The 13,079-nt window shown below is 42.7% G+C and overlaps 1 protein-coding gene across 1 annotated transcript; it reads right to left on the minus strand.

The window, feature by feature from the left end:
* Positions 1 to 7,125: 7,125 nt before the first annotated feature.
* On the minus strand, positions 7,126 to 7,887 carry LOC115224834. Its single transcript, XM_029795777.1, has one exon. It carries the CDS (start codon positions 7,885 to 7,887, stop codon positions 7,126 to 7,128), a length of 762 nt encoding a protein of 253 aa, XP_029651637.1.
* Positions 7,888 to 13,079: the final 5,192 nt, after the last annotated feature.

Consider the following 13,079-nt stretch of genomic DNA (forward strand, 5'->3'; position numbering starts at 1 on the left):
ACCGGGGCCCTCTGTTTTACAGGATTTATGAAAATCGTGGAATTGAGAAATCGGATAAGTCACTGGAAATAATTGTTTTAAAAGCACCAAATGCAGTGTGCCTTTGTGTATTGTGTATACACAATATATAACGATAAATTAATTATATAGAGAGATATTCTATTGACAGTTCAATAATTCATTTATATTACAATATTACATTAAATACAATAAATATAATATAATCCTTTGAACGGTTTCTTTTCCTCAGTTTGTTACTTTATGTATGTATGTATGTATGTATGTATGTATGTATGTATGCATGCATGCATGTATGTATGTATGTATGTATGTATGTATGTATGTATGTATGTATGTGTATATATAGTTAATCCAAACAAGAAAGCACAAAAAAACACAACAACGTGAGGACGTAGAACAAAAATAGTATTATTGGACGCTCGGGAAAGAAGGAAAGAAGGAGGGTTTAACGTTTCGAGCGGAGCTCTTCGTTGGAAACGTAGGAGAAGAAAAGATCCAGAGAAGGGAAGATAGAGGAGAAAAAATCGCCAACGGTACACACGCGGTCACATTTTGAAAGACCGGAAGGAAATGAGTGAAGAAAGGTTTTTTCAAAGACAGGAGAGTGGTTCTGTCAAAGACAGGAGAATGGTAGAGGAGGAGGAATGTGTGTGTAAGTGTGGATATATGCGTGAGCGGAGGTCTGCGTGTGCGTGTGTGTATGTGTGCAATGATGACACGTGTGTGCGTGTGTGCGTGTGTGTGTGTGCGTGTGTGTGTGTGCGTGTGTGTGTGCGTGTGTGTGTGCGTGTGTGTGTGTGCGTGCGTGTGGTTGTGGCTGTTAATCAATGCGTGTTGTAGGGTTAGTAGTGTTAAGGTCGAGGAAGAAGGAGTGGTGCCTTTTGTCTCTATCACAGGCCAAGTAGAGGGTATTGCTAGTTTGAAGTATGTGTGTGTGCGCGTGTATGTATATGTATCGTGTGTGTGTTTTGTTTGTAGTGTGTGGTGTGTGTATGTATGTATGTGTTCGTGTGCGTATGCGTAGAGTTTGGGTGTGTGGCGAATAACTGTGCTTTACTTAGTGTATGTGTGCGTGTGTGCTTGTACGCGCGTATGTGTGTATACATGTATGTATAATTGTGTTCCATGTGTGTAGGATATATGTGTGGGTTTATTTGTGTGTGTGTGTGCATGTATGTGCGTGCGTGTCGTATGTGCGTGTAGTTGTGTGTGCGTGTACGTGTGCGTTTGTATGTGTGTGTGTAAGCATATATGGGTGTATATCCGTGTATCCGTGGGGTTGTGAGTTTTGAGTGTGTGCATTCGTGTGCGTCTGTGCGTGCGTACGTATGCGCATATTTTTGTGTGCGTGTGAGTGTGTCTGTGTCTATATGTATATACGTATGTGTATGTGTGTGTGCGCGTGTAGGCATATATTGTGTGTATGTATATGTATCGGTGTGTATGTGAATTTGTGTATGCGTGTGTGGGGTGGAGTTGTGTGGGCGTAATGTGCGTGCGTGTGTGCTTACGTGCGTGTGTGTGCGTGTGTGTCTGTGCCCATGTGTGTATAAGTGTGTGCGTATCTGTATGAGTATTGTTTGTTGGAGGTATATGTGGGCATCTGTGCTGGTGTGTGTGTATGTACGTGTGTATGTGTGTGTGTACGTATGTACGTGCGTGTGTGTGACCGTGGAGATGTGTATCAGGTTGTGTTCATTTTATTGTGTGTACGCGCGTGTGCTTGAGTATGTGCGTGTATGTGGCTATGTGTACGTTTATGTGCGTGTGTCTAAAGGTATGTGTGTCTGTGTGTGCTGGATGGGATAGGTTTCTGTGCATTCTTGTGCGTGTGTGTACGTTTGTGTACGTGTGTGTGTGCACGGGCATATGTGTGTGTGCACGGGCATATGTGTGTGTGCACGGGCATATGTGTGTGTGCGCGTGGGTGTGTGGTGTGTATATTTCTGTATGTGTACGTGTGTGGAAGTATGTGTGCGTATATGTGCATGTATGTTGTATGTGTGTGGTGTGTTGGAGGTATGTGTGTGTTCGTGGATATATATATATATATATATATATAGAAAATGGAAGAGAAAAATTAAAAAGATGCTTGGTTCATTTTATTTGTATTACAATTGGAAAAGTAATGTAAGCTAAAAGATTAAAAGATATGCCTATAAAAACAAGTATAAGAGGAACTGCATCAACAAAATAGCGCAAAAATATCCAAAAAGATATTCTACATATGTTTCAATATAACAATATTTCAGAATCATCAATAATTGTAACTTTTAAAGATGTAATAAGCGGTATATTGTTAGATCTCTTCTGGCAAAATAAGTATATTTAATTTTGAGTTACGAAATGACTTATTTCAGGACTATGTTTAAGAATTTTCAAATGTAAACAAACTACTTTGAAAGATGCAGAGCTCATGTGATTAGAAATTTATCGTTTAAAATTTAGCTAGTACTGAACGGTAAAATGCTACTAAAGCATCAAATTTATTTGAAAAAATATATGTATTATATTTATATTTATAAAAGTTTATGTGAGGGAGGTAGAAAGACGGGTGCAGCTTATCGTGAGGATGTAACATACAAAAATTATATTGGGAAATGTAAATAAGAATTGGTTGAATAACATTGGTGTTATTTAAGAATTAAATTGATTAGGATATAATTTTCGGTGTTTGAAGAAAAATATTTTGTATTTAAAGTATAAGGTGTATAAAAACTATATAATACTCACGAAATGTTGCTAAACGGTAGAGAAATTAAAAACGGTGTTAGAGGATAAATTCCCAAGGACAAAATTTGAGTAACTAGTGACTAATATATCCTTCCAAACTCACACATGTGTGCATACGTAAGTGTGTGTGTGTGGGGGGGGGGCTCTTTGTATCTGTGTTTGTCCCCCATCATCGTTTGACAATTGATGTTGGTGTGTTTACGCTCCCGTAACTTAAAAGCTCGTCAAAAGAGACCGACAGAATAAGTAATAGGCTTTTAAAGAAGCACTGAGGTCGATTAATTCCACTAAACATTCTTCAAGGCAGTGCTCCAGCATGGCCGCAGGCTAATAACTGAAGCAAGTAAAAAAAGGCAACAAAAACAATAATTTATTTTTATTAGCCACAAGGGTTTTCCGCGTGTACACAATGTAATAACAATAGAAATTGAACAAAGTAAAACTCCCAATAGGGGAGGTGCTTTAAGGTCCTCGTGGAAAACCCCACAAAAGCCACAGGTACCTGAACAACAGAGCAAGAGCCCTTCTCCTTTGATTCCCTTTTTACAGGTGCAGCTCAGAATTGGTCCTTTCGCACTGGCCATTCTTCCAACATTCACCCACCTTTCAACAAACTCGCAACAAGGCAACACTTTCCTCTCCACCCTCAACTTCCTTTTCAAGTGAAACTTAAAAAGTTGATGAGGGCTTGGCCAAAGAGGAAAGTGTCTGTCTTTAGCCCTTGCAAGCGGGTCCACCATACTACCTCTTTCGCTACAGCCACTAGACAAATAAAAATTGCCTGCCCCTCCCGGCCAAAAGAGGGCGGTGAGACAATCTTCACAGTGGATTCAGCTGATGGCTGGATCCGTCCCACACCGTGACAGTAGGCGTTCGACATAAGCCCACAAAACCCTGTTAAAGTTGCCCAAACCTGAGGAAGTCTGTAGGGGATTCTTAAAGATTGTTTTTGTAACGATATGATAGCTAAGCAATATAAGACTATTCATAGTGCTATTTCGTCTGTCTTTTCGTTCTGAGTTCAAATTCCGCCGAAGTCAACTTTGTGTTTCATCCTTTTGGGGTCGATAAATTAAGTACCAGTTGCATACTGGAGTCGATCTAATCGACTGGCTCCTTCCCCCAAAATTTCAGGCCTTGTACCTAGAGTAGAAAAGAATATATAAAACTATTCATGATAAAACCACCCTAACCTGATGCTAGTAATAAGCATTATAAGTTTTATCTTTATACAAAAGTACCCCACTCTTATGGATTGGATTGTTTTATCTATCCTTCTTCTCGGGTCCTTAAATCCTTTTCAAAATGTTTATATTTTAATAGATAAATTTTGCTAAGTGTAGATGCACATTTTATATGCACATTTTCCTAATTCGCACACTTAGATCTCAATGTGACTTACCTTGTTTTCTATTTTTAGCCCCTTTTAGTTGATAATAATAATATGTTAAGCCACCTCTACTGCTCTTCTTTTTGGTTATTACCTTGCCTTTATAGCATTATCTTACTCGCATCTTCTGAGACATTCTTTTATATAGGTATGGCTGATTTTATGATCATAGTGAAATAGGAGTAGGGAAGAGCATCTGACATTAATTGATTTGTATTATTTACATTGGACGAAAATATGTCTTTATCGTGTTTGCTGTTACCATAACGTTTCGGACTATTTACTCTCCAGTCTTCATCAGGTGTCCTGGTAGAATTTTGAACTCAACCCTGGGCTCTCATTCTTAATATATTTTTGCTGGTGTTATTATTATTATTATTATTATTGCTTTTACACAGTTTCTAATGCTGGGGATGTACTACGGTGTCAGCTATTCACTACCAGTCAACTAAGTGTTTACTGTTTATCCTAGGTTAATGGTCCCAGAGACGTCAACATGTGTAGGGCTGACCAGGTCCACCAGTGTTCTCCATCGCTGGCGCTCCTTCGTCAACTCCTTTGCATCCTCCAAGGTGATGTCGAGTCTCTGGAAGTTTTCTCCAATCCCGTTTGGCCATCTGATGTGGGGCCTGTCACGAGGCCTCTTCTAGCTGGAAGCTGCTAAGTCGAATGAGAGTATTATCCTGGTAGGCTGATCGAGCGGGAGACAGAGGGCATGTCCGTACCAGCACATGCAACGGAGAGCTATGAGTTGGACGGCTGCGGGTTGATGCGTGTGCGCACGCAGTTCTTTGTTGGAAACATGATGATACCATCTGATGTTCTCAACGGTTCTCAAGGCTCTGCTGTCGAAGCCGTCGATACCCTTTGCCAAAGTCTTCAAGATGGGCAATGTTTCTGCTCTACAGGGGAGAATGTAGAAGGCCGGTGCATTGTAAATGCAGAGCTTCGTCTTTCGAAAGATAGATCTGTGGCATCAAAGGGGCTTCCATAAGGGTCGGGCTTTCGTTGTTGGGGACTATAGAGCCCAGGTAGATGATGGAGCTCCACGACATCGGGACGAATGTGGAGAGGAGATGGTTCCGAGCCACCTCCTATAATCATCAGCTTCGTCGTCGCTCAACTTACTTGAAGGCCAACTGCTCTGTATATGGTCAGTGCGTTCCTAAGCTGATCGATCGAGTTATTAAATAGGGTGTTTATCATCTGCATATTCCAGGCTGGTAAGGTTGAAATTCCTAAAGGACGCTAGAGAATTGCTCACAGACCTTTATGAAGCTGGTCAAATATGAATCTGGTGATAGATAAACAGCTAATGATAAAAATAGTTTAATAACTCCTCATCAAGGAGAGTAACTTTGTTTTATAAAAGTCCTTAATTTTAGATTTTTTAATACTTCGAAACATATGAGAGAGAGGAGAAGGGAGAGAGAGAGAGAGAGAGAGAGAGAGAGAGAGAGAGGAGAGAGAGAGAGAGCAACAGAAGAAATTTTAGTTTAAAGAAATGCTCTTTAGTAAAGATATTCTTCAAAGGGAGATAAACAGTAAACACTTTTGCAGATCTTTTCCAGGGAATGAACTCTGTTTAAAGGGGGACAACTGCTATAAATTCGAAAAAGTACTGAAAATGGAATAAATGTCTATATTGTGAAGAACTCGGATTCTAATTTCGTCGATTTTTATTTCATTGAATTCGTTTTTACTGTAATAGTTTCTTCCACCTCTAGCTATTTGAAACATTTTGCTTATAGTTTAACAGATTTATAACGTTGAAATAGCGCCGCACAATTCAAGGAGAATTTTAATATCCGCTGACTGGAATATACTTCTGCTTCACATTTCATTGAGCTGCTAGAATTGTTAGAACACCGGATAAAACTCTTTGCAGTGGTTGTTCTGGCTCTTTTCGTTCTGGTTTCCAATCTCACAAAAACAGTTTTGTATTTCCTCGCTCCGGTTCATTGAAATAAAGCAGTAATCGAGTAGTTGGGGTTGATGATATCGCGTAAACCCTTCTTCTCAAACTGACTAACCTTGTGTCTAAACTAAAAATAATTTTATCTCTTGTTTCAGTCATTAGATTTTAGCCATACTGGATCACCGCCTTGAAGAGTTTTTTGTCGAACGAATTGACTCCAGTATTTTTTATGTCTAATTTTTATATATATATATTTCAGCCTGATGTATTTATTCTCTGTCAAACAAACCAACACCGGTTGTCAAGCAGTTGAGGTGGGGTGAACAAACACAAACACATATCTAATATAATAAATGTGAATGTCAGTGTGTCACACTTTTTCAACTTTACTCCTAGAGGCCATAGCCCAACATATGCCATTTTGGAATCAGGCCGACTCCATGAGTAAATTGAAAATTTTGGATTCCCAAGTTTTCATTACTGCGATTGTTTGCGGCGACTTTTTTTACGTGATTTTTCGTGATGAATTTTTTTGTACGATAACAATTTTTATAACTTGGAAATAAATTTCGAGAATTAGTGAAATTAATTGCGAAATCCAGCGATTATTTTCGAGATTATTTTTACCTGATTTTTTGCAACGAATACGATCTTCATTGGAATATGACTATGGAGGAAGCAATTGTAACAAATTCAGAGATCTGTTTGCAGATCTTCCCATTCAGGGTCAGTAGCTAGTATATATATATATGTTATGCGTGTGGTTTGTTGTATTGGGAAAGACAACCAGTTGAAAGCCATTGTTATTATTTAACGTGTTTATTGACGTTGCTTGATTAAACGGACGACATTCTCGTAGTGATACATTGTTTACTTAACACACAGTTCGTACTATTCACTACAAAATAGTGCCAAGAGTAGGGAGTAGTTTGGCATTCGCAAACACACAGATATGAATATGTAACATCCCTTCTTCTTGAAAAAAAAGGGTCTCTTGGCAGTGAAGACAACTATGAGTAGTCTCCCTTGCTCTATGGATTTTCATCATGTCTTTTCTTTTTCTTTAGCGGTATCGAACCGGTGGCAGAATGTTCTTTCTCCATCTGGTAAATCTTCTGCTTCGCACCGGTGTCTGAGGTGTGTTGTACACGTTTTCCTCGGCAGCTCTGATGTTGGGCGGATGTGGGCCCTGTTGTTTCAGCTGCCTACCAGATTCTGTTTCTATCATATTTGATCTTGGAGTTTCAGCTCTACTGACAACCTTTGCTGGGATCCATGTTTTAGTTATGGGATCTTGAGTATGCACATGTTGTCCTCCAAGCATCTCAGGTAAATGTTGTGCATGTTTGTTGCAATGCCTCTGTGCTTGTTCTTGAGTGGCTGCTAGCTTGGCCCTTGTTTCTTTCTGGTCAATAGGAGGTTGAATCTTAGTTGGCAGGGTAGTTTTATACTTCCTGCCATTCAGCAATTCTGCTGGGGATTTCATATTAGCTCTCAGTGGAGTCGCTCGTATGGACATAAGTGCCAGGTGTGGGTCTTCCCTAGTCTTCCGGCATTTGACTAGTGTTCTCTTCACTGTCTGCACCTGTCTTTCTACAAACCCATGACCTTTGGGGCAGTGTGGAGATGAAGTTGCAATATTGAACCTATATTCATCAGCTAGCTTTTTGAATTCTTGTGACGTGAACTGGGTTCCATTGTCACATATGATCTGCTCTGGTATTCCTTGCTCTGCTAGGAGTCCTCGAGCCACTGTAGTGATTGTTTTGCTTGTCAGGTCTTTCACTTTTCTCACAAATGGAAATTTGGAGTAGTAGCAGGCCATTATTAAATACCATTCTTAGCCTTCTGTGAATAGATCTACTCCAATAGTTTGCCATGGCCTTCTTGGGATGTCACCAGATATCATTTCCTCCTTTTGTTGTGAGGTTTTGTACTTTTCTATGTCTTTCTTTTGTTGTGAGGTTTTGTACTTTTCTATGTCTTTGTACATGCTCTTATTGGTTGTCACATTTACAATGTGGTGGACCTTTCTGCTTAGTCCTTCCATCTCCTTTTTGTTTGTGATTGGTGGTCGGTTTTTGATAGGCATATCACTTACAATCCTGCTTGGAGCTGCTTTCACTTCAGCATTGATCGACACAATATTTAACTTCCTGCAGGTATCGAGTCCAAGAATTGCTGGGCCTTTTGTTCTTGTGACATAAAATGTACACTTGATTGATTTCCCTTTGTGTGTCCCCTTTATTGTTGTTTTCCCCAGTTGTGGGATTCTGGTACCTCCGTACGCAGTGAGGACCACATCACTTGGTGTGAGGATTCCTTTCCTGACCCTATTCTCTTCTGTCATATTTTCTGGGAACATCTTCTTGTATAAGCCGACAGGCAAGATATCACTCTGGGCCCCAGTGTCTATCTTCAGCCTTAAGTCTATGTTTGTTCTTTTCCTTCCGGCCTTCTTTTGAATTTTTATTGTCGTGTATGCCTCATCTTCTTTCCTTCGGTCGTCCTTTCCCTTCTCATGCACATCTATTATGCCGATTGCTATGAATTCCTCCTCTGAGGTGCTTTGTTCCTGTTGTTGTGCATGTATATCCCTTCTATTTCTGCTCCTCTTTGAAACTTGGGGCTTGTATCTCTGGGATTTTGTTATCCTACACATTTTTTTCCAGTGGTTCAGTTTTCCACATCCTTTGCAGTGTGTACCAAATGCAGGACATTTTTTTCGGTCATTAAATTCATGCTCTGTACCACAGTACCGGCAAGTTCTTTGGTTGTGGGTTTGTGTCCTGTGCCTGGATACAGTATCTACACTGCTACCTAGTGGGCTTGTTTGCAAGTTAAGTGAGGCCATCTGTTTGGTAGTGGCTTCGTATGCTCTTGCAGTGTCTACTGCTTCTACCAACTGGAGAGCGTCCTTACCTATGAGGGATTTTTGCACTTCTCTGTGGGCACACCCCCATATTAATTGGTCTACAATTCTCTCCTCCCTGTCTTTGAATTTGCATTTCTCTGCAACATTTTTCAGTCTTGACAGGAAATTGTCTATTGTTTCTTGTGGGGCTTGTTTCAGGCCCTGGAATTCGTATCTCTGAATTCTGTGGTTTGACCTGGGCTCTAAGTGCCTCTCAAATTTTTCAAGAAGTGTATCTGGGTCATTGCAGTCTGATTCTGACATATCCCAGCTATTGTATAGGTCTATTCCTTTATTACCTGACCATAAAAGGATGTAACTTACCTTTTCATCGTCAGTTGTGCCTTTCAGGAAACTTTTGAAAGCTAGTTGAGCTTTTTGTTTGAATTTTTTAAATTCTTCAACGACATCACTAGAATCCCAGTTCATAATTGGATGCAGATTCATCTGTACGGCGACGGGGGTCGCCATCTTGGATTCTTTGTTTATGTTGTCCGAAGCGTAGCGATGTTTTGTTTGCTAATTCCACGTTCGTTGTGTTCCTGTTTTGTTTTAAAAGCACAATTCCGGATTAATTGTTTACCGCTGCCACCATGTTATGCGTGTGGTTTGTTGTATTGGGAAAGACAACCAGTTGAAAGCCATTGTTATTATTTTACGTGTTTATTGATGTTGCTTGATTACACGGACGACATTCTCGTAGTGATACATTGTTTACTTAACACACAGTTCATACTATTCACTACAAAATAGTGCCAAGAGTAGGGAGTAGTTTGGCATTCGCAAACACACAGATATGAATATGTAACAATATATATATATATATCATCATCATCATCATCATCATCATTTAACGTCCGCTTTCCATGCTAGCATGGGTTGGACGGTTCAACTGGGGTCTGGGGAGCCCGAAAGCTGCACCAGTCCAGTCAGATCTGGCAGTGTTTCTACAGCTGGATGCCCTTCCTAACGCCAACCACTCCGAGAGTGTGGTGGGTGATTTTATGTGCCACCGACACAGGTGCCAGACGAGGCTGGCAAACGGCCACGCTCGGATGGTGTTTTTTATGTGCCACCGACACAGGTGCCAGACGAGGCTGGCAGACGGCCACGCTCGGATGGTGTTTTTATGTGCCACCGACACAGGTGCCAGATGAGGCTGGCAAACGGCCACGATCGGATGGTGCTTGTTACGTGCCCACAGCACGGAGGCCAGTCGATGCGGTACTGGCTACGGCCACGTTCGGATGGTTTTATTGTGTGCCACGTGCCACCGGCACTGGTACCACAAAGATACAAATTCCATTGATGTTCATCTATTTTGATTTGTTTTGATTTGATTTGATTTTCACTTGCCTCAACAGGTCTTCACAAGTGTCACAAGAAGGAAGGTATGCACAGGTGGACTGACTACGTCCCAGGTAGGGGCCATGGGTTATGGCCTGACTAGTCTTGCCGGGTCTTCGGATGGTGTTTTTATGTGCCACCGACACAGGTGCTAGATGAGGCTGGCGAACGGCCACGATCGGATGGTGTTTGTCATGTGCCCATCGCACTGACTACAGCACTGATGGATTCTTGTGTGCCACAGGCACTGGTACCACAAGATACAAATTCCATTGATGTTCATCTATTTTGTCTATTTTGATTTTGATTTTGATTTTGATTTGATTTTCACTTGCCTCAACCGGTCTTCACAAGTGTCACAAGAAGGAAGGTATGCACAGGTGGACTGCCTAGTCTTGCCGGGTCTTCGGAAGGTGTTTTTATGTGCCACCGACACAGGTGCCAGATGAGGCTGGCGAACGGCCATGATCGGATGGTGTTTGTTACGTGCCCACAGCACGGAGGCCGGTCGATGCGGAACTGGCTACGGCCACGTTCGGATGGTTCTCATGTGTGCCACCGGCACTGGTACCACAAAGTGTGTCCCACCGGCACTGGTACCACAAAGATACAGATTCCATTGATGTTCATCTATTTTGATTTGTTTTGATTTTGATTTTGATTTTCACTTGCCTCAACAGGTCTTCACAAGTGTCACAAGAAGGAAGGTATGCACAGGTGGACTGACTACGTCCCAGGTAGGGGCCATGGTTTATGGCCTGACTAGTCTTGCCGGGTCTTCGGATGGTGTTTTTATGTGCCACCGACACAGGTGCTAGATGAGGCTGGCGAACGGCCATGATCGGATGGTGTTTGTTACGTGCCCACAGCACGGAGGCCGGTCGATGCGGAACTGGCTACGGCCACGTTCGGATGGTTCTCATGTGTGCCACCGGCACTGGTACCACAAAGTGTGTGCCACCGGCACTGGTACCACAAAGATACAGATTCCATTGATGTTCATCTATTTTGATTTGTTTTGATTTTGATTTTGATTTTCACTTGCCTCAACAGGTCTTCACAAGTGTCACAAGAAGGAAGGTATGCACAGGTGGACTGACTACGTCCCAGGTAGGGGCCATGGGTTATGGCCTGACTAGTCTTGCCGGGTCTTCGGATGGTGTTTTTTATGTGCCACCGACACAGGTGCTAGATGAGGCTGGCGAACGGCCACGATCGGATGGTGTTTGTCATGTGCCCACAGCACGGAGGCCAGTCGATGCGGTACTGGCTACGGCCACTTTCGGATGTGCCCACAGCACGGAGGCCAGTCGATGCGGTACTGGCTACGGCCACTTTCGGATGGTTTTCTCTTGTGTGCCACCGGCACTGGTACCACAAAGATACAAATTCCAGTGATGTTCATCTATTTTGATTTGTTTTGATTTTGATTTTGATTTTGATTTTCACTTGCCTCAACAGGCCTTCACAAGTATCACAAGGAGGAAGGTATGCACAGGGGACTGACTACGTCCCAGGTAGGGGCCATGGTTTATGGCCTGACTAGTCTTGCCGGGTCTTCGGATGGTGTTTTTATGTGCCACCGACACAGGTGCTAGATGAGGCTGGCGAACGGCCACGACCGGATGGTGTTTGTTATGTGCCCACAGCACGATGGCCAGTGATGCGGCACTGACTACGGCCATGTTCGGATGGATTCTTGTGTGCCACCGGCACTGGTACCACAAGCGGTACTGACTACTTTTTATGTGCCACCGACACAGGTGCTAGATGAGGCTGGCGAACGGCCACGACCGGATGGTGTTTGTTATGTGCCCACAGCACGATGGCCAGTGATGCGGTACTGACTACGGCCACGTTCGGATGGATTCTTGTGTGCCACCGGCACTGGTACCACAAGCGGTACTGACTACGGCCACGTTCGGATGGATTCTTGTGTGCCACCGGCACTGGTACCACAAAGATACAAATACCATTGATGTTCATCTATTTTGATTTGTTTTGATTTTCACTTGCCTCAACAGGTCTTCACAAGTGTCACAAGAAGGAAGGTATGTACAGGTGGACTGACTACGTCCCAGGTAGGGCCCACGGGTTATGACCTGACTAGTCTTGCCGGGTCTTCGGATGGTGTTTTTATGTGCTACTATGTTCCCACAGCACGGAGGCCAGTCGATGCGGTACTGGCTACGGCCACGTTCGGATGGTTTTCTTGTGTGCCACAGGCACTGGTACCACAAAGATACAAATTCCATTGATGTTCATCTATTTTGATTGATTTTCACTTGCCTCAGCAGGTCTTCACAAGTGTCACAAGAAGGAAGGTATGCACAGGTGGATCGACTACGTCCCAGGTAGGGGCCACGGGATATGGCCTGACTAGTCCTGCCGGGTCCTCTCATGCACAGCACACTTCCATAGGACTCGGTCTTCAGTCATTTCCTTGGTGAGACCTAAAGTTCGAAGGTCGTGCTTCACCACCTCGTCCCAGGTTTTCCTGGGTCTACCTCTTCCACAGGTTCCCTCAACTGCTAGGGTGTAGCACTTTTGCACACAACTATCTTCAGCCATTCTCGTCACATGACCATACCAGCGCAGCCGTCTCTCTTGCACACCACAACTGACACTTCTTAGGTTCAACTTTTCTCTCAAAGTACTTACACTCTGACGATTATGAACACTGACATTACACATCCATCGGAGCATACTGGCTTCATTTCTTGCAAGCTTACGCATATCCTCAGCTGTCACGGCCC

Source organism: Octopus sinensis, linkage group LG2, assembly GCF_006345805.1.
Source record: "Octopus sinensis linkage group LG2, ASM634580v1, whole genome shotgun sequence".
Lineage (NCBI taxonomy): Eukaryota > Metazoa > Mollusca > Cephalopoda > Octopoda > Octopodidae > Octopus > Octopus sinensis.